At 34.9% G+C, this 25,672-nt stretch overlaps 1 protein-coding gene across 3 annotated transcripts in view; it reads left to right on the forward strand.

Annotated features, from left to right (window-relative positions):
- LOC114159116 (exostosin-1) overlaps nucleotides 1-25,672 on the forward strand; it is a 221,269-nt gene that overhangs the window by 172,152 nt on the left and 23,445 nt on the right. For all 3 annotated transcript variants that reach the window (XM_028041221.1, XM_028041222.1, XM_028041223.1), the window contains 4 exons: nucleotides 7,923-8,016; nucleotides 11,828-11,935; nucleotides 19,632-19,751; nucleotides 25,404-25,536. In XM_028041221.1, coding sequence (XP_027897022.1) covers nucleotides 7,923-8,016; nucleotides 11,828-11,935; nucleotides 19,632-19,751; nucleotides 25,404-25,536 — 455 coding nt within the window. The remainder of the gene's footprint in view (nucleotides 1-7,922; nucleotides 8,017-11,827; nucleotides 11,936-19,631; nucleotides 19,752-25,403; nucleotides 25,537-25,672) is intronic.

The following is a 25,672-nucleotide window of genomic DNA, read 5'->3' on the forward strand; positions in this document are numbered from 1 at the left end:
TGTTTGTGGCTAACGCAGTACATTTGAAGCCTAATGAAGCATTTAAACCAATTTGTGACTTTTTTTCCTTCACAAGCATTTTTTAAAATGCTTCAAAACTTTTATCTAAAGCAGAGATTACATCGCTGCAGGAAGTTTTTTTATTGTCTCACTATGAGTTTTATAATCAAATTGTTAGATTAAAGACAGAAAAAGAGTTTGACAGAGGAAAATGAAGAAATGTTTTTATACTCCCAGAGAATCTCAACACTCCAGAATCCTTTTAGGATAAACAAAGAAAGTTCCTGTTTGGATCCGACTCTGGAGGTAATAGAAGTGGCTGACAGGACATTGATCATCTTTTTGGCTTAAAGATACAAAGCAGCTTTTCAGTCAGTCCACAGAGATTTCTTTCACACACAGGTGCCAAGGAAGTTAATATGTCTTTAGGTTCTTCACTTTAAATGCAGAACCAGGTAGTTAAAACATACTTGAATCCACAATCAGAAAAAAGATTGAAAAATATAAAATTACTTTATTCAAAAACAAACATGGAACTGTCAGCAGTGGGAAGCGATTATTATGATCATACAGCAGTAAAACCAGCTGGCCAACCGCCCTGGAGCTCTGCTCTGGTTGCTAGGTAACGGACTGAGCCTAGCTGGGGTTGCTAGGTAACAGGGCAGTGCCTGCATTCCGCAAGTTTTTGAAACGGCTCATTTTCCAGAGACAACAAGAAACATGAACTTTTTACCAAAAAACAGCTTGATGAAGTTTTACTAATCTTATGTTCTGTCAATTTAGTTTTTGTTTCAGCAGTTGGAATGTATTTAAGTTCGTTTAGAACCAAAATCTGTCATTATTTTTTGCATTTGGATTTAAGATGACTTAGGTAACTTTTAGATCCTCCCATTAATTTAAAAAAGTCTTTTGTTTGCTAAATGTGTGGTGTGATGACGTGAGTTTTTATTAAAATGATTTTTGAATGTGTAAGATCAGCTTAAATTAATTCTCATTTTCATATAGGTTGTAAGGTATTTATTATTGTTATTGTTTTGCCTATATTTCAGCTAGAAATAAACTACATGTATTTTTCAAACTATCAACTTGGTGTGCGTTCAAGAAACAAACCATCTGTTGTCGCCTCCAGCATTTTTGGAAAGATTTTGGGGTTGGCTGCGAAAAAAGCTGGATGTTTTTTTTTAAAGCACTTTTATTTTTAACCCAAATGGAAGTACAAAAAGATTCAAAATGTGAATTTTACATAATGGATCCCCTTTCATTTGTAGCTGCTACAGCTGGTCAGCTGATGTTTGTTCTTTTGCATAATAAGATATTTGTTTCTGCTTTCTTTGTTTCTTTAGAGTTTGATAAATTGATCAAATCGATTTTCAACTTGACAGCAGCCCTGAAAATGGAGGTTGGATTATCACTTCCTGTGATCCTACCTGCTGAATACTTTTAAAACCTCTACAGTTGATTATTTTTCATATTTACTTTTAAAACCTCTACAGTTGATTATTTTTCATATTTACTTTTAAAACCTTTACAGTTGATTATTTTTCATATTTACTTTTAAAACCTCTACAGTTGATTATTTTTCATATTTACTTTTAAAACCTTTACAGTTGATTATTTTTCATATTTACTTTTAAAACCTTTACAGTTGATTATTTTTCATATTTACTTTTAAAACCTCTACAGTTGATTATTTTTCATATTTACTTTTAAAACCTTTACAGTTGATTATTTTTCATATTTACTTTTAAAACCTTTACAGTTGATTATTTTTCATATTTACTTTTAAAACCTTTACAGTTGATTATTTTTCATATTTACTTTTAAAACCTTTACAGTTGATTATTTTTCATATTTACTTTTAAAACCTCTACAGTTGATTATTTTTCATATTTACTTTTAAAACCTCTACAGTTGATTATTTTTCATATTTACTTTTAAAACCTCTACAGTTGATTATTTTTCATATTTACTTTTAAAACCTTTACAGTTGATTATTTTTCATATTTACTTTCATTTGTTTAACACTGCAAAAGTTAACAACACTTATTTTTATCGTCTTAGATAACATAACCTCTTCTAGGCTTCTGTGGATGATGCAATCAATGATAGATGGAAGCTGAAGAGAAATATTCGGGTTATAAACCTCAGTGCATAAACGTTTACCACATTCATGTTATAATTAACAGGTTGGTAGAATTTATGCCGCTAATGTACACTTAAGAAAGATTTACATTTAGCGTTGGAAGGGAGTTAAGATAAACGTTTCCAGGTCAAATCAGAACCACTTAGTTTATTTTTAACTGCTGAGCCCTGGAGAGCGAACGCACTTGTTGTTCCCAAAGAGAAGCTGCCAGGCGCAGTAAAACATCTGCATTACAGCACAGAACAGGCTTTATGTGTAAACTGTTTACAGCAGCAGATCTTTAAATGTACAAACATTCCTGTGCAGCATCTTCATTTCTCAGGTAAATTCACAAACAGAAGCTGCTGGATTATCTGATAAATCTCCTTTTGACGACTTTTTAACCTTTAGCTCATAACAAACTCAAACCTCGGCTCTTCATTGCTCAATAATAATAATTATTATCATTCAGTTGCATATCTGGTTGATTTAATATTTATAACCCTGCAGCCGTCTATCACCCACTGCCTGAAATAATCTGGTTTAATAAATATCAGTGATTGACAATGAAAGGAATCACTTTCATGCAGTCAGAGTTGGGTAGTAAATAGTTACATTAACATGAGAAACGTTTTGGAAAAAATTTACTTAGGAGTACTTTTTACTACTCTGTACGTTTTACTACTATTATAGTAATTTTATCATGAAGAATTTCTCCTTTTACTTGAGTAAAATTTCTGGATTTGAGAGAAACTTCACTGAATAAAGGACATATTAGCAAAAACACAAAATCTTACCAAGTCACTTCTAGTTTCTAATGCGAAATGTTGGCTCACTTGGAATAAGACTAAATTAACTTACAAGTAACTTTGTAGCATGATAGGAGCTAGCTTTATCTAAATAATTCCTGAATATTGATGAAAAAGTAAAAATATTTTACTTTTTTGACATTTTTCCCTCGCTATAAGTGAAATGCTCTGACTTTTTCATCAATATTAAGGAACCATTTACTTAAAATAAACTCCTATTTCTTGCTTGTAAGTTAACCTTGTGTTATTTAAAGTGGACTAAAATATATTCACTAGAAACGAGACTAAATTATTCAGTAAGATTTTGTGTTTTTCCAGTGAAGCTTGTACCAAAAATTCACCAGTTTTTGTACAGTCACTCAATATTACTCAATATTTGAGTACAAACGTCTTACCGGGTGTTTTTGGTCTGGTTTCTACTGTAAATATGTTTATACATTTGAAATGAGACAAAATTAACTTACAAGTGACATTTCAGCACAACATAGGAACTTGTTTTATCAAACGAATTCCTTAACATTGTTAAGAAAGTAAAAGTATTTCACTTTTATTGACATTTTCCCCTTTTTATAAGTTAAATACCTTTACCTTTTCATCAATATTAACAATTTTTTACTTAAAATCAACTCCTCTATCACGATGGAAAGTTACTTGTAAGTCAGTTTCGTCTCATTTCAACATATTTGCACTGGAAACTAAACAGATGTACTTGTGAGAATTGTTGCCACAGGGTTATGTGCTTGTTGGCACATCCATGTGCAAACAGTCTTTTTTTTTTTTTTTTATTACGTCTGAGCGCCAACATCACAAAGTTTGAAGTGACATGTGAAATTAGTTTGGATGTGATAGCAGCACAGGATCAGTTCCTGATAATTGGTGGCGTATTGGATGAACCCGACTCCGACACGCCGATGTCTGCGTCTCCGTTTCTCACGCCGTGGCGGCGGCGGCGGCGGCGGCGGCGGCGGCGGCTCAGGGTGCTTGTGGCGGAAACACCCTACACAACAGATGGATCCAGAGCTGCCAATTACTAACAATACATTGTTGTCTGGCTGTGAGCTCAAGTCTCCAGCTGAATTACTTTCCGTGTGAAATATTTCGGCGTGTGGATTCAGGCTTGTCTTCTGATATAAAAGCAGACATTTTTCACGGTGTAAACCGCATCTCGGGTTCTGCTCTGTATTGATCCGTCACTCCTGAAACTATTTAGAGTCTTCTACTGAGAAAACCATTTTACTTTACACTGAGCAACACTGTATTTTTCAGCTAAAATGTTCTGAGTGATTCTCTGCGGGACGCATTGATTTTTAATTCCGACTCTAAGCATTTGGGCCAAGTCTTTGTTTCTCCCTGTAACTTTCCTGCTTACACCAAGAAAGAAAATCTTTTTCAGCTGCATTTCTTCACCTGCCTGACGAGTTTGGGTAATTTGGAGAGATTCACACATAAAAAGCAGCAATCAGGTGCTTATCATCGTAGTTTAAGGGAATCGATGCAAGTTCTCATCTGGATGGAAGAAAAAAGATCTGAAGTGAAGAAGCTGAAACCTAAAACGGAGCAAATAATCAAAATTACAGAGATTCCCAAAATATAACTTTATTAATAGTTTCAGATTTGCATAATCTTAATGCAGGGGTGTCCAAACTTAATTCTAGGCAAAGAAAATTTTTGCTGTATTACTAAAAGGACATTTATTTAAAGAAATGTTTGAACAAATTTATTCTAATAAAAACAGAATTTCTTTCAAAACTTTCTTTATATTTAGAAAGGTTTAATAAATTAGACAAAATTACTGTAAAAGTTAATTTTACTCTGTTTACAAATTAAAAGTCTCCACTCTTTTTTTATCAACTTTTAGAAAATTTTATTTTTTTGAAAATACTGAGACTAAAAACTATAAATTCATGAGTCATAATATTACAATTTATTTCTCAAAATATTGTGACTTTATTCTCATAAATATTATTTTTATTTTCCTTGCTTGGCCCTAAGTTAGTAGTAGTTAGTAAAGTAACTAAGTTACTCTTTCAAGGAGTAATCAGAAGTCAAGTTTATTCTCAAGGTAACTAAACCAACTGATAACTTCAGGATTAATAGTTTATGTTTAGGTATATTTTAAAAAACACTTTTTATCTTCTTCTATAAAATATGATTTTTTGAAAATACTTAGTGAAAAACAATAAAATAGCAACAATAAAGTATCTAAATTACTCCGTCAAAGAATAATTTAGAAATCAAGTTTGTTGTTTAAGGTAAATACACTGTAAGAAGAAAAAAACTTCTCAAATTTACGGTTAAATACCAGCAGCCAGAACTTCAGCTGCCGGTATTTAATCGTTAATTTGAGATGTTTCTTTACAGTGTATTTCAAAAGATAACTTCACAATATATGAATAATGTTTAGATATATTCTGTGAAAATAAAACATGTCTTCAAATGAGATTTCTTGGAAACATGAATTTCAGAGCAAAGTTTTCTGATTTGTTTGGAGTCGGAGAGAAATGCAGCTCAGGCGCAACAAACGGCGAGTCGAGCGTCTGAGGAGGAGCGATGAAGGACTAATGAGCTTCTCCGAGTTCAGTCAGTGACAGAGATGAACATCAGATTAAAACGGAGTGTTATCTGTTCTTACAGTCCCATCTAGTGTTTATTTTCTGCTTCCAGTTTCCTAAAGAAAAGTGTCAGTTGAGGTGAAATCTTCATATGTGAAGAAGCAGCAGGAGTTTCAGGATGTCTGCAGGTTTTGATGCACCGCCGGATGTTTTTAGCTGCAGATGCATAAAGATGCATCCAGACATTTAACTGATCATCACATTTCAATAGAGTGAAGCTCAGCAGTCTGAAGATAATCTGACTTAATCCAGGGAAGAATAAATACAACAGCAGCAGGGATGAATAGTTGTCTCGAAAAAGAAACTCGATTTTGGTTTAATCCTTCAAAAAGTAACTCATTTAAAGCTACTCAAGTAATGATTACTTGTTTTTAAAAGTACAATTGAGTTTTAGGGTCAGCCTAAGAAAATAGAAAATGTTTTCAGCACAATTCTGACTTTTCAAACTCACAAATTTCCTTGTTTTTTCCAAAGAATTTCTGAGATTCATCTCAACATTTTTGAGATTTTTTTCCACCAAAGTTTTGACTTTTCAAATGCAAAAATGTCCTTATTTTGTTCTAGAGAATTTGTGAATGTAATCTCAAAATTTTCTGAATTTTTGGTAGAAATTGACTTCTCTTCTTTTCTATCTACATGCTGCCATATATTCTTAGTAATAAAACTAAAAAAAATGTTTTTCTGGTAACAAAAAGGTTGTTTGTGACCAGGAAAACAACTCTTAGAAGTACAAATAATGTTGTTTCTCTGTTTTAATGTCCATATGATGTTTTTAATTTCATATTCATTAGCATATCTGATACTGACCTTCTTGTTCCCATTAGTCCAAAACTTGTTTCTACTATTTTCCCAATTAGATCTCAGAAATTCTGGTTTCCAAGACAAACTGGATTGAATTTTCACACACGCGTTTTGGAGGAAAGCTTTCCGGGCAGGAACACACACCGGTGTGTGTGTGTGCGTGTGTGTGTGTGTGTGTGTGTGTGTGGGAAGGTCTGATCCCAGACAGATTAGGCTGCTATCAGAGATCTCCTCAGGCCGGCCCTGAGATCACACACACATTTTGAGAGATTTAATGTCTCAGACTTCTGACAGGACGAAGAAGTGACTTGTAGTTAAAAGTTTCAGTGACCTTTGCCCCCCAAAAATAAACGGTTAGAGGTCGCTGCTATGAAATGTTAGAATAACAAAGATTTTCTCGAAGAAACAAGGAAATTTCTGAGTTTGAAAAGTCAAAAATGTGCTGAAAGAAACTTTTGAAATTTTTAGATTAATGTTAGAAATTTTCCAGAAAAAAACATGGAGGAAATCTTCCACTTCTGGAATTGTTTTGATTTTCGAAAGTTGAAAATTTACTAGAAAAAACTAAAACATTTTGAGATTAATCTCAGAAATTTTCTAGAGAAAACTTGGAAATTTCAGTTTCAAAAGTTTTAACTTTTGAAACTCTAAATTTGTCCAAAAGTAAAAAACTGTTGACCCTTGACCTGATGTGCTTCGGGCCACAAAATGCAGTTAAAAAACGTTACAAGTTTGTCCAGTTGATGCAGATGGAAACTTTTACATTTTAATTTTCTGACAGTGTAAAACGTAAAGCACATCACAAAGTGTTTGTCTTTCTTAACAAAAGGTAGAACCATGTTGAGATGATTCACCCAAATCTGCTTTTATTTCAATTATTAAACTTGACTAAATATAGAAAACGTTTTTTAAAGAAATGACCAAATCTTGTTCTTATTGCTGGAAACAAATTTGCTTAATGGAGCCCAAAAGAAACTGAGAACTGGATGCTTTTCTTTTAAAACGGCAAACGTAAAAAATCGATAACAGAGAATTTGGGCCATTGTAGGTAAAAAAAAAAGTTGTAAATTTCCACCAAAAAATTCTGAAATTTTGAGAGTATTCTCAGAAATTTTCTTCAAAAAATTTGGACATTTCTGAATGATGTTGGCAATTTTCAACTTTTGAAACTCAGAAATTTCCAAAAGTCAAAAATGTTTGACATTTTATTCTGGAAAATTTCTGAGATTAATCTCAATTCATAAGTTTTCTGACAAAAATGTACAACTTTATTTGTAGGTATTTTGAAAATAAATCAAATGTAGCTACTTTATTTGCTTCATTTTAGGTTTTTTTTACTAAGTTTTGGCCGCCCACACAAAACATGTTAATTATATTTTTTGCACAAAATGCTTCTTGGATAACGAGTTTTTACCCTGCTCAGTTTCTTAGTCTTACTTTGGTTTTGTTTTTCTGTTTCTCATCTTTTCCTAAGCGACTAAACATAACCAAACATGTCTTCTTTAGGATCCATTTTTTCACTTGCATCCCAGCTGATTGCGATATTTCTGATCCGATCTTTTCTGTTTGGTTCTGCAGGTTCGACTACCAGGAGCTGCTTCACAACTCCAGCTTCTGCTTGGTGCCGCGGGGTCGCCGTCTGGGGTCGTTTCGCTTCCTGGAGGCCCTACAGGTTGGTTCCTGCTCAGAATAATGTCACTGTCTTACTACCAGATGATAACCAAGAAGGCAAAACATGAAAGCATTGAATAAAAGTATAAACATTGTATAACACAATGTTTATACTGAAACTTAAATAATCAAGGAAATTGTAAAACAAACAATAAGCAACAATACATTTAGCAAGGCTGAAACAATTAATTGGCTCAATTGTGATTAATCATGATGAATTGCAATTAATTGTGATTAATCGATTACTGAAATAATCATCAAATAATTTAGTAATTGATTAATTCTTAACTGGACTTTAGAGACTCAAAAAAAGCCATGAACTGAAAGAACAACATATTTAGAACAGTAATTAAGCCAAATCTGTACAAAAATATAAATATTTTGCATAAAATAGCAAATAGCCTAGTGCCTGCTTGTTTTTTAGTATTGTACATTTTTTGGATATGAAAAAATCCCAAAACACATTTTCAAGAATAATTTGGATTCATGTTCCACAAAAGTGAATTTGCGATTTCTGAACGGCAAAAGGGCAAAGAATCATTTGAGTAATGAGCGTCGCCACCTGCTGGTGCAGGAAGGTAATTAAAACATTTTTGATTGGAATCCAACAAACTGCAGGTTTGTTGTAAAACGTAGGAAAACTTTTACGAAACAGTTTAGTAAAAAAATAAATATATTGCCTCAACGATTTCATCAAAAATATCCCAACTTTGGTACCAAAAGAGAGCCGTTATTTTCCTCGTTGCATTCATGTTGTGTCATAATTAGTAGCAGTAAGTCTGCAGCGCTCCAGCTGAGCTCCTCCACCAATCAGGCGGCTCCCTGTCGCCCTCCGACAAGACCGACGCTGAATTATATCAGTATTGACAATCTGTCATCTCCCCGAAATAGAAATGGCCTGTTTCTGTAGATACGCCACAGAGGAGACTTCCTCTCACCACAGATGTGTTCATCTTCCATTAGCAAGTTGTTTCTGTCCATTTCACTGTTTTCACATTATTTATCAATCTATGCCTCCTGGATGAAGTCAGCTCTCATGTTTTTCTGTTGGATTTTCCATTTGTTTAGACATTTTTTACATTTAAGTTTGACTTCTTACACTCTTTTAACAACACTTTTCATTTGTGAAATTGGAAAATACTCAAACTGCTTCTGAGAAACATGTAACAATGAGGTTTAAAGATCTGTAAATGTGTTTAAGACAGATGTTTTCCTCTCAACATTCGCATTATTGCTTAGTTTTATTCATTTAAAAATAGAAAATTAAACTTATGCATACAAAAATGAGAATTAAGCTTCATGAACATCTGTTCAGTCTTGAATAGTGAACCAAATATACACAAATAAATTTTCTGGCAACATCTAAAAGTCTAAAGTTGACCTATTAAGGTTCCTTGAACAAGTTAATAATTCTTAGATCATCAAACTTTCAATTGGTCCATTCAAATTCAGTTATTTTGGGGCCTCTTGTCACTTTAAATCCAGATAAGCTGCTGCTGACCATGCCCCCCAACTCAACATTTACACTCTACTGTCAAAATGTCTGCAAACAGATGCACAATTACACAATTGTGCATCTTTGAAATTAGTAGAGCCTCCTGCACAACCAGGAAGAATCCAGCAAGTGGTTTCTGGATGGTCCAAACGAGCTGGAGATCCGCTTGGGCTGCTAGACATAGTTGGGTAGTAACTAGTTACATTTACGCAGTTACATTTACCTGATTAACTTTTTTGATAAAATTTACTTTTAGGAGTATTTTTACTGCACTGTACTTTTTACTTTTACTTGAGTAATTTTATTATGAAGTATCTTTACTTTTACTTGAGTAATATTTCTGGAGTCTGTCTCTTATTGAAACTCTTTTTATTGACAGAAACTGATTTGAAAAAAAAATATTTTGCCTGATTTTGTTATTTTTTTTGTTACTTACATGAATTATTGTCATTTTTGTTCTTAAATCTTCACTTAACTTTATATTTTGGTCCATTTTATAATGTAAGTTTTAAATATAACTTTTTACCAAATATGTTTTTACTATCACTTGAGTAATTTCTTGGATGGCTACTTTTTACTTTTATTTGAGTAAAAATATGTTGTTGAAGTAGTTCTACTCTTCAACATAGAGTAGCAGTTTTTGGGTGCTCTGCCCACCTGTGTTGCTAGGTGACGGGCAGAATTCCACTGGGGTTGCTAGGTAGCGATCTGGGCGTGGCTGGGGTCACTAGGTGAGGGGCAGTTTCTGCTGATTTGTGACGTTACATTCTGTTGGTTTTTGAAACCGCTAAAAAAATGAACATACCAAAAACCGACTGGGTGATTTTATTTTATTTTATTTTATTTTATTTTATTTTATTTTATTTTATGTTTGGGTTGTTTTGAGAAACAGTTGAAGTCAGCTGTTAGGACTTTTATGTGTTGAATGGAAATACAAAAACATGCCAAATGTGAACTTTGTGTAATACGTCCCCTTTAAAGGTTCATGAGAAACAATTTAAGATTAAGGGTTTCGTTCCAAAAACCACGAGCTGAATAGAGAGTTGTGAGAATAAACGTGAAACGACAAGACAAAGAAACCATCAAAGTCAAAGTAATGAAACCGTTTCTGAGGCGGATCATCGATCACGAACTCGGCATTTGGGGAATCTCCTTTAATCTTTCAATCTCACTTGATTAAGAATCCACTGAAACTTGAACTTTCAACAAAAATATCAGGCTTAGGCTTTTTCATTTTTAATCTTTTTTTTGGCTTGGCCCTTTCTGCTGCGTCTGAAACTCATTTTTTTATTATTATTCTTTCATTTCCTTCCTTCATCATCTAAATCTGAGTTGAATCCCAGACTGTAAAGGGACGATAAAACATGTTTAGATTTACCAAATAAAACCTAAAACAACCTAAAACCTTCTTTCCATTATTAATGTAACTTCATCCATTAATATCAGTTGCACTAATAAGTGATAACTTCAAAGTATTCCTGATAAAACTAACACTTATAATTAGAAGTGAGCTCTGTGGCTGTTAATTTATTCCCTGTCTTAGCATTTTAGCTGAAAATTAGCAAGATTTTTTCAGATGAGGCATTGAATATTTTAAAAAAATATATACATATACAAAACAGGATCAAAAATCCATTTAAACACAGTTTAACTGGGCTATAAATAGACAAATCTCTTCCTCATTAGCAACAGACTTTTAAGACTCTCTTTATAAAATAAATGTAACACTCAGCAGCTCAGAGAGCAGCGATGAAACCTGCTACTAATGAATTAAGCCCCGCAAAATGACTCTTTCAAATATCGGGGGCTTACTGGAAAATAAATAAACACAATTCATTTCGTCTTTAATCTTCCTGGCAACTCCATTTATTTGAGAGAAACTTAGTTGAAATGCATTCAAAGTGTCTCATCAGAAGAAAGCAATCAAAGAGGATAAAAAAGCCCTCAGTGAAGGAAAGAAAAACACTAAAAGCTGATCCCTCCCCACATAAAAGTCAGCTGTTAGGACTTTTATGTGTCACTGAAACCCGTTTCCTTCCCTCTGCTGTGAAATCATGTCAACAGTTTTAAAATAAAATCATCTCCACTCTGTATTTCTTTCCTTAACGACAAAAAAACTGTTCTTTGAAAGAAGAATTCATTACTTTCCTCAGCCGACACCAATGGGCTTAAAAACACAGCCTGAATGTAGAGACGGTTTTTGTTTTCCTTCAGCTCAAGTGTCAGAAATGTTTCTCATTATAATGAGCAATTTATTTCAAATATGTGATTTCCAGTCTTATTAGGACGTTCCTGTTTGTGTTGCTGGTTTTTGCAGGCGGCCTGCATCCCGGTTATTCTGAGTAACGGCTGGGAGCCGCCGTTCTCCGAAGTCATCGACTGGAGAAAAGGCGCCGTCATTGGAGATGAGAGACTGCTGCTGCAGGTAAAACACTGGAAACACAGATGATGTGGAAATGCTTGGCGGTAATAGCACAAAAAGAGAGCAAGTGGGCAAAAAGAAGATATTAAAACTAGAGAATCCTTAAATATTGAGGAGAGAGAAAAATATGTTCAAATGACTGCAACAAACGGGGCAGTTTTTCCCCAAAATGGCCACAATCAGCAGCCAAAATGGGGCGAAGTCAGTGTGAAGAAATACAAACAACACAAACTCCGCCCACTCCGCCATGATGGACGTCAAAACAACCAATGCGCTACTTCAAAGCCTGCCTAAAAACAAGCAGCCAGTAATTTCATGACTTAGAACTGAACACACTGGTATGAATAGGTCACTATTATAGGGAAACATGTGAAGATGAGACAGTGGAACATGTTATTTTGCGTTGTAGGAATGATCTGATTCAGAGAAACAAGTTAATTAGGAACCTTAGTAATATGAAAATGAAATTTGACATTGTTGATTTATTGCAAAAGGACTCAGGAAGCAGAGGATATCAGGCTATATTTGATTTTTAAAACAGCGTAAGCTGTATAATAAGATATAGGTTTTTTTGTCATGTGGTCCACACTCCTTACCAGATGGTGGCGGTAATGCTCACCTAACGTTTCTTGCCAACCGCCAATAAATTTCAAGAAGAAGAAGCAGCTGGTAGCCTAAAATCATTTACATCATTTAATTGATTTCACTTTCAAAATGGTCACAAGATGCTGAGCTACACAAACAGGCAGACAGAAGCCAAACTGGTCATTTTATTCTGTAAAGAAACGGCAGCCATGGATAGCAGCTGTTAATCATAATGACTGTTGGAGCCTGTTAAGAATTAGATTAATTTATCTTTTGCTAAACTATTAATGTTACAGATCCAAGATTATTTGAATGGTAGATCTATTGTTTATTTATCTATTGTTTGCTTAGTGGTCCCCAACCTTTTTATTACTGCGGGCCGGTCAAGACTTGGCTAGTTAGTTAGTTAGTTAGTTAGTTAGTTAGTTAGTTAGTTAGTTAGTTAGTTAGTTAGTTAGTTAGTTAGTTAGTTAGTTAGTTAGTTAGTTAGTTAGTTTCTCGTAAAGAAAGGACTGAACTGAAGAAAAACAGGAACAAGACTGATCTAATCAAAAATAACAAACTAACACAGAATAATAGTGAAACTAGAATCAAATCAATCTCCAAAAGATCCTAACAATATCACAGTTTTAATATCATAAATCTGTCTTTAATCATAGAAAATTGTAAAAAAAAAAAAAAATTCTTATGTATTTAGAATTTACTAAATTTAACCTTCCTGATACTCCATTGTAGGAAAGAATATGTAACAATATTTAAATTAAAATTTAAATCAGTAAACATGTATTTTCTTACTGCTTTTACCAACAAATTACAACAAAAATGTGTAAACTAATAATGTTTTTAATGTAACTATTGGATTTAACTACTGTAGAAACTAAAAAAATGCAAAGCTAAGAGTTAAAAACTATAAGTTTTCCAAATCTGCCTCTGTTCATGGTCTTTATTAAACATTATGTTATTTCAAGATGGCTCTTGTGATAATCACATTATTATCACAAGAGCCATATCAAGTATCATCATTTACACTCACACCAGGAGCTATTTATACCAGCCATGCATTTCTCTACAAATGGAACACCTTCTGTTCCCTTCAATGGCAGCAGCAGTGATATTTAGATTTTCTAATTACGCTACGTATCGCCGCTCGTCACCTGGGCGACCTTTCGCACCATCTGGACGGCCAAACAGACGTGTGCTTGTTTGTATTTTGGGAATTTCAAACTAAAAGTGTCTGCCTTTTAATTAGAGGGTCTCTGCTTCCTGTCTTCAATCAACACTTTACAAGAAGATCCAAAATGGGACGAGATATAAAAAAATTCCCTGGTCTGTGTTATAAATCTGGACTTTTCAGACATGAGGCATTAATAAAAGCTTCCTTAATGCACCAATACTTTCTTTTTTTACATTCCCTTCTGCAGAGCTTGCTAATTGTTGGTCAAGCGTGTTCTGACAGACTGAGACGCACACTTATAATTAAGTTTGAGGAAAAACATTTTCTTCCATTAATTTATGTTCTGCAGAAATGTCAAGTTTTCAATAAATGAAAATACAGATGCAGAGATAAAAGGAGAAATCTTCTCCAAACAAATCCTGACATTTTTCAGTTCTCACAAATAAAAGGAAATAAAACACGTGACTGCTGTGCGCTCTTTGTTCAGGTTGCAGATAATGGGCAATTTTCAACATAAATCAAACATCCTCTGGTAGTTTAGCAGTTTCTGTTCAAGGTGTTTTATTTGTTCAAACAAAAACACATTCAGTTTAATTTTTCCACCAATTAACCGGAAAAAAAAGACAGAAATTGTAAGAATTTATTTATTTATTCCTGTGTGTCAGAATGAAGATTCGTTTTATTTATTGTGCACTTTATTTACATTTAGAGATATCTAAAAATGCTATAATCAATACAAAAGCAACAATCAAGGACCATAAAATACAGATTTAAACATTAAAATATTAGAATACTTTTACTGTTTTGTTTTTAATTTTCCACTATTAAAGACATGAATGTTTTTTGTAATTTATAAGCCATAAATTTGCAAAAAGAATAATATATAAAAAACTCAATTTAGTGAAATAAATTGAGTTGAATAAATAAATTCAAATAAATTGAATAAATAAATGTCTAATGAAGTTAGACATTTGCGATTGAAGACAGGAAGAGTTCACTCTTTCCAAAACTGCTTCAGTTTATTGAAAATTGCTAGCAATCGTTTCTTGACTGGATCTTCTTTTTTCAGCCATTCTGCTGTAGATTGACCTCTGCATGACCTCACATTTGACTCTAAAATACAAGAAGAGGTCATAGTGAAACTTTTAGAGCTGAAAAACAAGCCTGAATTGTCGCCTCTCCATCGCTGTTCATGTCAGTTAGTGCACTAGATTTCTCAGGAGACGGCGTGCGGTCGGTAAAAGGAGTTCACTTTTACAAACAATCAGAGGATTTATGTGAAGAAAGTCTGAGAAGAAATCTGAAAACACATCTTCATACTGCCTCAGGGTGCAAACTCCATCTTATCTTCAGTCTGCTTCTAGATGTCATAACTTTTTTGTAACTTTTAAATAAGTATCAGCCGAGAAGCTCTGCATCTAAAAAGACTACAATTCTTCCTGGGGGTTTAGTTTTACTTTTTGTTTGTCAAATATTCCTGGGGGACAGTAGATGCTGATGGCAGTGTGGCAAAAAAGGAAATCTCTTTCTATGCAGTTTCTATACTAGAGGTAGATGTTAGGTTGTCAGCTTTTATGAATTATGTAAACCTCCATTCATGTGCGTTGGAAAAGGTTGTTTTTTTTTGTTTTTTTAATCAAGCAACAGAAACATTGGAAAAATCTATAAAATATTGTTTGATTTTATTGACCAGCTGTTCTCCAGAAATAACATAGCCATCAGCAGATGGCAGAAAACGCATTATTAGAAACGTATCAATGGTGAAAAACTATTTATAAAGCACTGTTGCAAAATTCAAATTTTGTATGTTTTCATACTTCCATTTGGGTCTCAGCTGCTTTTAAAAACAGCCCAAGCACTTAAAAAAATCATCTAGCCATTTTTTTTAGTAATAAGTTAATATTTTTGGTGTCTGGTTAATTACTGATTTTAGAAACATCACAAATCAGCAGGCACTGTCCCTGACCTAGCAACCCCAGAAGAGCTGCGCCCGTCACCTAGCAACCCCAGCAGAGTTCCACCCATCACCTAGCAACCCCAGCAGAGTTCTACCCATCACCTAGCAACCCAGTCGGAGCTCCAGAGCATTTGGTCATTTACTTTTACCTCCATTTGTGCTGTACAATCGTTCCTGGAAAAGACACCTAGGCTATTTTAATATTTGGTCACCTTTCATATGTTAATGTCGTGTTCCTTTTGTACTTCGACATCTCAGTGTTCATGGTGGGAAAAAATCTACTTGAGTTTTCATGGAGCTTGATCTCAGAATCCAGCATGGCTGCTTTCCTTATAAATGAGACTCATTCATTAAAAACTGTTGGGGGTTTTTAGCGAAAAACTGTACGACTTCTATCAGCCAGAATTTTGTCATGAAGTTTGAAAACATAAAAATCTGATTAATTGGTTATTAGCTTATATTACTGACTAGCAGTATAAGTAGATAGTCAGCAATATAAGCAGTGCTAAGCACTAGCTTTCAGTTAGTCTTTTAGTATTTTTGCTAACTTTGAAAACATTTAGCACGCTGTTTTAAGACTTTGAAATTATCTTGGTAATTAATCTAGGATTAAATTCTCTGTTTATTATTGGTTGCACATAATTGTTTGAGTTGATGGAAGAAGTTTAACAAATAGCTTTAGCACAGATAATGTGACATATCCTAATCCATGAACATTTTTAGCCGTTTTTAACCAGATGCCTGCATCTTTTCACTAAGAATAGCCAGCCTTTATTTCAAGTTTATTTTAAAAACATATGTAACATACAGGAGTGAAATGTACACATCAAATGTTAGATTTTGTCATTTGGTCTGTAAATGGTTCCAGGTGCTAACGCATCACAAACAGTCAATCAAAGCTCCAATCCTCCAACGCCTGCCGAGAGAGTTGAATCTCATTACTTTCAATTACGTCTCTGAGAGCTCAAATATTGGACTGTTTAATATGTAGCGTGTCTGTTTCCTCCCCCATGGAGACAAGACATGTGGAAAACAGACACCCAGGTATTCAGATAGACACCAGAATCCCCCTGCTGAGAGACATAAACACAGTTAGAGGTAATGGAGGGGAAGACAATGGAGCTGATTTGATTGGTGATGTTTATATCGCCCCGCTGAGAGCTGACGAGTCGCCAGCAGAAATCTCACACACTTTATACTCAATCTGATGTAAACATTTACCCTTATTTGTCTTTAAATTATAAATAGAAGTGTGATTATTGAGTGTAGCTAAGGAAAAGGCAGGCTAAGAGCCCAAACTTTCAAAGCCTTCTGCAGAGTAATCTTTTTAGTGAAAATACTTTGTTTAATTAAATGACAATCAGTATTTCGGTTTCTGTTAATTGTTGACTTTCCGTTTTGTTAGTGGTTATTAATTTGCTAAGAAAATTATTTGGCACTCCTGCTGCTAATGAACCAATAGTGGAGCTAATTTAGAGCTTTAGTGCTTCTGCTAATTTTGACAAATTTAGTGCTCTTAGCTTCCCCTGAATTAGGGTTACCAGATAAATTGTAAAGAGCTAATTTACTTGCCTGTTTTGTAAACTTTCAGATGAATAATAGTTTTCAACCATCAATAATTATTCAAGTAGTTTGACATTCATATTCATGCTCTTATTTTGACGTGGCGGAAGACCGTTTACGCAGCAGCTCCATCTCCTCTCTGTTTTTACCCAGGTAACTTATTTTTGCTAAATACTATGTTGATGTTGTGATATAGTGCAACTAATATTTACATTTAGTGCTTTAGGGTTAGCGCAGTAAACGTTTTAGTTAGCAGTGCCACCATATATCCGCCTGTATCCCTGTAATGCCTGTTGATGCATATTCTACACATATCCTGTCACAGTGGAAGCGGTCTGCCATGGTTGGAGTTTTGCCCAGTTTTGTCTTATTCATTAATTTTAATACTAAATGTAGATGAACGCGGTCTCTAAATTGAAGTATTTCTACTTAATTTGTGTTACAAAAATGCTAATTTGTTGTACATAAATAAAAAAGCTCAGGGGTTAAAAGTCAGGATGATTTGCTTAATCAATTATGAATATTGATGCTAGACTGTGAGCAACATTTACTCCATACTGAGTTTTACTCAATCCAACATGAAATCAATGAGATTCAGTCATCTAAAACAACAAGAGGTCACAGCAAACTTCACTGTGTTTAGAAAATGGCTTCTTGGATAAAGTCTTTGATTTGAAATTTGCTGCAGAGAAATTTTGCTTCTTGTTTCTTGAAAATGTGAGGTGTAAACTGAGAAGGACTTCCGATTTTTCTGATAACTAGAGGAGATGAGGAGGATGGTTTGCGATGTGTGGATCAAGCCTTCGTTTGAGGATTCTCGTGCTTTTTATGTGTTGTTGCTTTTCCAAGTTTGAAGGCTGCTGTTGATTTTCCAGGAGATTGAAAAATAAATTGTTTCTTCTGCTTTTCACAGCATGACGCACAAGGGGAAGAAATCTAAGAATTTGTTCAACAGAAACATCTGACAGATATCATTTGAAGGTTTTCAAAAAAAGTTCAATAAATGAGGAGCTCATAAGTGCCGTTTCATTTGCAGTTTTTCCTCAGTTGCTTTGGTGCATTTCTTGAATCACTTAACAATTTTTATAAACAGCAAAACACAAGGAATTATCTTCAAAAGCCAGTTTGTATCTTAAAATCCTTAATTCATATCTCAAAGGTAAAATATCTCAGAATGACAACTTCTTGTTTCATTGTATACAGATAAGAAAACGTAGAAATGGGAACATAAGACCAACTTTTTTAAGCTGTAATATTTAACTTTAATTAAAAAATATATATATTTTACATATTTGTTGAAAATGTCACTATGTTGTGACAGTATGGTATGAGACAGAAAAAAATCTAATTCCTCTGCCTGCTCCCAGTGCTCCCAGTGCTAACTACAAACAACCAATCAGAGGCAGGAGGCGGGTCTTGACGTTGTCAATCATGCTTGTAAGTCTGGGAGCAAATTATCAGTTCAGGACAGATTTAGAATAAAGTCTAACTGAAACCTATGGAAAAATGCTGGACATATTATGACAACTTCTTGAAGCATTTTACAGTCGAAGACTCATTCAGTGAAATTATGCTCAAATGTTGTGGAGGTCGAGACAATTCAACAGACGTGTTGAATTTACAAATGTGTGCAAAACTTTGTCAATATTCCGCTAATGTTGAAAAAACACAATTTCTCAGTTGCAATGCAGTTAAAATTGTATATAAATAAGTCATTAAGAAACATGCCACTCCATCATCCGTTAACTACTTCCTGTCATCTTCTTCTTTGTGGTTGGCGCCAGTGGCAACATCATGTGACTCGTGTAATGAAAGAAAAAAGTGTATAAACTAATATTTATACGGCCAAATAACCACCTCATCCTAGCGCCAAATTTTTTTTTTTTAATTATTGTGTTTTTACTAAGCAGATTTATTTTTGAAATGCCTAATGGCACTGTTCTATGGTAAATGGAGATGCAGTTACAGACTTCTGGAAAATATTTTGATTAACATGATGTCAGCTATTAAGTATTGCATGGATGTTCAAAGCATTTTCTTCTTGCTTAAAAGAATTATAAAATCCTTTTTTGATGTGACACAATGATGTGAAGATGGAACAAGTGGTTTTGAGAATCTCCTTTCTGAAGCGAACCTGTAATAAATTCTCCTTGCATGGAGTCGCCTCTATTTACTGTAATGTGAATCCAGAATCCTGAATGATGGACAGAAGATGGAATTAGAGGTGGGAAAATCCTGAGGGGGAAATTTTCTTTAATCTTTTCTGCTTTCCACTAAATTACCTACGCTTCCTCCACCTGTCTACCTGTCTACTCACTTTTTACCCCCCTCTGATTCTTACCCTTCACTCAGCGTTGTTTAAAATCTAACTTAATCTATCCCACTGTCATGTGAACAGCCCTCCTCTGCTCTCGCTCCAGGTTCCCTCCATTACCCGATCTGTGGGCTGTGACAGGATCCTGGCTCTCCGCCAGCAGACTCAGTTCCTCTGGGACGCCTACTTCTCCTCTGTAGCCAAAATAGTCTTAACCACTCTGGAGGTAAGCTTGCAGAAAACGGTCTTAGATGGGAGTTTGTGGATTTGGGTTGTCAGAAGCGTTTCATCTATAATCAGCTAAACTGAAACATCTTGTTCTGTGCTGTACATTGCCCCCGGCTGTGCATCACCTTGGAAAGTTAAGCCTCAAGAGTTTCTTTCTCCAGATGACAGTTATGTTTTTATCCAAAGGACGATTGTATATTCGCAAAAGGAAGTTGCTCTGTTCTGCAGAAACAATTGGAGAATATTTATCTTGTTCAAGATCTGTTGGTTTGGAAGCATTAATAATACAGAAAATGAAATTCATCCAGTAGGTTTGTTTGTACATTTAGTTTTATAGTGTATTTGTTCAAACATGTTCATCTTTGGCAATAAATCAATAATTATATATGTCATGATAGAAACGTAATCAATATTGATAGATTATTTATCTGAGGAAGGTTTTTAGATCTCAAACTCTATTGGCTCGTTAAGCTGGCATGGTGGAATCAGCTCACTCTCACTCTTTGGTTACCTAGCAACTCACTCATTCTTTGGTTACCTAGCAACAACCTGTTGAGTAACTTACACAGCAGCAGTTTCAGGTTTCTCCACTGTACCTCATAATGGCTTAAAAATAAAAAACAGCCTGGAATAAAACCTGTGTATGAAACGGGAAATGTTGCTCCACCAGTTTGGCTGCATTTCAGATATTTAAAGGAAAAAATGAATCAATAATTATCAATATCAACGATACGAAACGCTTGTATCGCTAAACAGGGAACTAATTACAGGCAAATGTGACTCAAATCTGTTTTTTCCAGCTTCCGACCTTTAACCCCTCAAATATCAGATCTGTGTCACTCCCGTATGTGGAATTAATTTGGACGCATATATGATTATTTTCAAAGCGTCTGCCATCTGAACGGTTATGTCGCATTTTATCTGACTTTTACGTCATCGATGTGAGATTTACGTAATAATTTTGCACCAGAAGAAGCCAAACGCAATAAATTTGACGTAAACAATGACTGAAAATTATGACTGTGAAAGAAATCTGAGTGGGTGAAGCTCATCACCTCACAATCCAACAACTCTTAGTCCTGACTTCACAGTCCATCAGATTTCTCTACAGATGATGCAGGAAGTGTTCTGCAAAAAGTCGCTGCTACTAAATGTTCATTTTTTTCCTTTCTTAGCTTCCTTTATTAAACAGAAGTTGTACAGGTGCACTGCAAAAACACAAAATATTACCAAGTATTTTTGGTCTGGTTTCTATTGCAAATATCTTAGTTCACTTGAAATAAGACAAAACTAATTTATATGTATCTTTCCAGCAAGATATAAGAGCTTGTTTTAAATCAATAATTCCATAATATTGATTAAGAAGTGCTAAATTCACATGGGACAAATGTTTTGTTACAAGTGAAATTATCTGCCAACAAAACTAGAACTTTTTTTGGACTTAAAGCTCATATAGATTGCTGAAAGATTGCTTGTAAATTAGATTTGTTGTATTTCAAGTGAGGCTGCTCAGTGGCGCAGTTGGTAGCACTGTTGCCTTGCAGCAAGAAGGTCCTGGGTTCGATTCCCGGCCGGGGTCTTTCTGCATGGAGTTTGCATGTTCTCCCTGTGCATGCGTGGGTTCTCTCCGGGTACTCCGGCTTCCTCCCACAGTCCAAAAACATGACTGTCAGGTCAATTGGTTTCTCTAAAATTCTCCCTAGGTGTGAGTGTGTGTGTGAATGGTTGTTTGTCCTGTATGTCTTTGTGTTGCCCTGCGACAGACTGGCGACCTGTCCAGGGTGTACCCCGCCTCCCGCCCGGAACGTAGCTGGAGATAGGCACCAGCAACCCTCCCGACCCCATTAGGGACAAGGGTGAACAGAAAATGGATGGATGGATGGATGGATGTATTTCAAGTGTACTAAGATATTTGCACTGTAAAACCAAAATTACTTGGTGAAATGTTGTCTTTTTGCAGTGTTCTCAGCTGCAATCATTTGTTTTTCCATCATAAATGTTAAAAATTCTCACAGTATTCCTTATTTCTGTCTGGACCTAAGCAAGATATGCGTTTTTATGGCTGCTGCTGCCTAAACAAATAAGTTATCTAAATGCGCGTGCATGTTGTCATTTCGCATCACTTCTGCACACAGCTAAATGTCAAACCTTGAGCTTTAAAATTGCATGTTTTATCTGAACATCCAGGTTTCTGCTAAGTGCTCTGCAGAGTTTCCCTGCTTATCTTCTGCTGCTGATGCCGTTCTTCTGGTGCCGTTCTGTTTGTCAAAATGTTTCAGCTGCCTGGAGAAAGCAAATACTGAATTCATAATTTTGTGAGAGTTCATAATCAAACAAAACCAAGATCAGCTCCACAGTTTTGATTCGACTATTTGTTTACATTTTTAGCAACAGGTAAAATAAAACTGAGTGTTCAGGTAAAAACCTTGGAACATTTTCATCTGGCTCTCAGAGGTCTCATAGTTAAATAACTCAAAATAAGTTTTGAAATTGTAAACGTTTAATACATATTTACACATTTCTAGCAGACTTGGCTATCTGAACTAATCTCTACCAGGTCAGCAGATCTGAACTAATTATTTCAAGGAATAGTAAAAGTTTACTTAAAGCTGCAGAATGTAACTTTTATATATACAGTATATTAAAAAAATCTCCATATTGATTGAAACTATCACCAGGTTGTGACAGTACGGGATGAATCAGATAATCTGTGAAAAAATCTTCTCCGAATGCTAACTAGAAAACCAATCAGATCCAGGAGGCGGGTCTTAATGATGTCAATCATCCTCTGTGTAGGCCTGTTCATTTCCTCCCCCACTTTCACTCAGCTACGCTACAGCTAGCATAGTCTGGATAAACAGTTTTTCTGTAACGTAAGCTGTTTCTTCACCTTTAGCACATTTAGCTGTGCGTTCACAGTGTTGATTGGCAGCGCTAAGCCGCTCCTCCCGGCTCTGATTGGTTGTTTTTGGTCAATGTATTTCTTCAGAGAGTAGATCGATGTATTCACAGATTATCTCTCATATCAAACTGTCACTACATGTTGACAGTTTTAACAAATATGTAAAAAACATATTTTTAAATAAAAGTTACAAACTGCAGCTTTAGTTCTAACTCTAGATAAGATTAGTCAGTTTAGATTGATGTTTTCATAAGGAAAGACTGAGACTGTTTTGTTTTTGTGAAATTGTGATATCAGAGCTGATCAACTACAGAAATCTGGCCAATAAATTGACTTGGTGGAACCTCATTTCTGCCACAAAGTTGCAGGATAATTGTAAGGCTGCAGATGACGACACCCATAGGTGTCTATTGATTATCAATTTCATATCAATTCAATTCAAATAACCATTTGGGTCGATTTCAAGGCACAGTAGCAGAACAAACAGACTGAAAAGAGAGAGCTGAGATGATAAAATGTATAAAATTCATACATGCTATAATGAATAAATAAAAAACTTAACAAGCCACGGTAACTTCTACCTTCAGTGTGTGGACAGGAAATCAGCCTGAGATCTAAACACAAGATGTGAAGTTCCTGAAATGACGGAGATTCTGGATATCCAAGAAGCTGTAATGTGTGTGTGTGTGTGTGTGTGTGTGTGTGTGTGTGTCTGTGTGTGTGTGTGTGTGTGTCAGAGAGCCAAATGTCTCCTCTTGAGGCTTAAGAGCCACCAGACGCCTCATTGAATGACCTAACCATTTGAAGTGAACAAAATGGACTCGCCTCGTTGGGAGGTTCTGGAAGCTTTCGTCTCTTTCTGTTCTTAGTTTCTCCATCGCTGCTTCGCTCGAGTCCACAGGGACTGTTTGGATCTCACATCACATTAAATAATAATCCTCTCTGTTACACACAGGCTTCATGAAAACAGAAAGACAGAGATGATCACTACTGCATACTGTGCCAGTGTTTGATTTTATCAGTCACTTATTGCTAAAAGGAAGGTCAGAATTGTCAAGATTTCTAAGTTTAAAATTCTAATTGTTAAATACAAAAATTGTGCTAAAACTTTCTAGAAACACAAAGGTAATTTGCAGATATTGTGATTTCATGTATTTGCAATGTGGAATTAAAACAGATAATATTCAACTGTCAGTGCTTGGAGATACATTCAGGAGCAAAATCTTGCAGTAATAAGAAATTTTCCTGTTAAAACCACAAAACTTATAAGAAATTTTCACGTAATAACAAACGTTCTTGTTAAAACTTTCTCATAATCATTTTTTACATTTTTTTTTGTTAAAACCACAAAACTCTCATTACAAAAAAGTTTTATGTTGAAAATGACAAAACATTTTCTTAAAATGATAAAACTCTTGATAACGAGAAACTTTCTTAAAGTAATGAGTTTTTGTTGTATCAGTCAGAGCAACAAAAACAAAAAAACAAAAAACGGGACAATCGATTTGCTGTTTAAAGCGTTTTAGATATTTGACCTAATCAAACAGCAGGAGTTATCAAGCACACAGATTAATAAGGCGATTCTGATTTTCTGTTGCACAAACAAAGACCGTGGTGACTTCAGCAAACGCCCGGCTCTAGCAGAGGATGAAATTAGACAGATGTCCGCTCACAGTCGTGTGCTGCCGGCCAGATGTGCTACGGAGCCCAGAGCCGCGTGGCACCGGGCTAAACGGGAGTAATGAAGCGTTGTTGATAACTGTGGTGTCCCAGATGCAGCAAGCCTGGCACTCACACAGTGTGTGTGTTTTCTAGAGAGAGTTCTGCACAGAAAGGTGGAGTTGAGTTTAAGAAATATTATGCATTATTAGCTTCATTTAACTATTTAAATGGTTCTTAAGTAATTTGTTTATTGAAAACATTTTTAAAATACTTTATTGACCCCAAAGGGAAATTAAATGTTTTAACTCATTAATTCAAAATTCTTCAAAGAGTTATTGTAGAGCTCCTGTTGCAGTCAGTATTACAGCAAATTTGTAGAAGCCTCTGACCAAAGATGTTTTAATTTAAAATTTTGTCAGTAAACCTATTTAGCAATTAGGGGTTAAATAAATTTCGGTGCCACCGTATGTTTACTGTGAGATAAAGACATTATCCATATTTCCATTGTCCGTATAACAGCACAAACTGAAATTATGAAAATAAATTTGCTTAATGGAAAAATGCCAATTTAATAAAAACTCGAATTCTTTCATAAAACATTTTTGCACTAGGATGAGGTCATTTTTCCAGCTGAGTTGGTAAATTTCGCTAAGCTGCAATGGGAAATTTTTTTTGCATCACACAAGTCAAGTGATCAAAAAAACATTTAATCTCCCAGTGGAACTAGAACTGGGTTGCTAGGTGACAGGCTGGGCTTGGCTGGCGTTGCTAGGTAACGGCGCCATCGGAACTAAAACCTTTCCACCAATATTTAGGAATTATTGACTTTAAAAAAGGTTCTACATCTTGTTGAAAAGTGTAAAAAGATATTTACACTTCAAACTAGATCAAAATACTTGGTAAGATTTTGTGATTCCTTTTAGCTCCAATTATCTAACTTTAGTTTTTTTTTCACCTGAAATCTGCAGGTAAAATCTGCAGGTTTGTTTCAGTTTCTATCCCAAATTAACTCTCGTTTATTTTAGGGGATTTAGTTTTTCTTTTTTATTCTGTTTCTTGTGTTTTCTCTTCACCTCCCTCCTCCAGATCATTCAGGACAGAGTGGAGTCTCACGTGTCCAGAAATCACCTGCTGTGGAACTTCCTACCTGGCGGTCTCTTCGCCTTCCCACAGTACTCAACTGACCCTGCCCAGTTCCCTTTCTATTATTCCATCCTGGGTAAGCACTGATTCTCTACAGATGTCTTCAAATTACATTAAAAATCCTCAATAGATGAAATATTATAAATATCAGACTGAATGTTTTAGGTCTTAAATTTTCTTCCATGTAATTCTCCTTGCGTTCTGCAACTGGA

Source organism: Xiphophorus couchianus, chromosome 15, assembly GCF_001444195.1.
Source record: "Xiphophorus couchianus chromosome 15, X_couchianus-1.0, whole genome shotgun sequence".
Classification (NCBI taxonomy): Eukaryota; Metazoa; Chordata; class Actinopteri; order Cyprinodontiformes; family Poeciliidae; genus Xiphophorus; species Xiphophorus couchianus.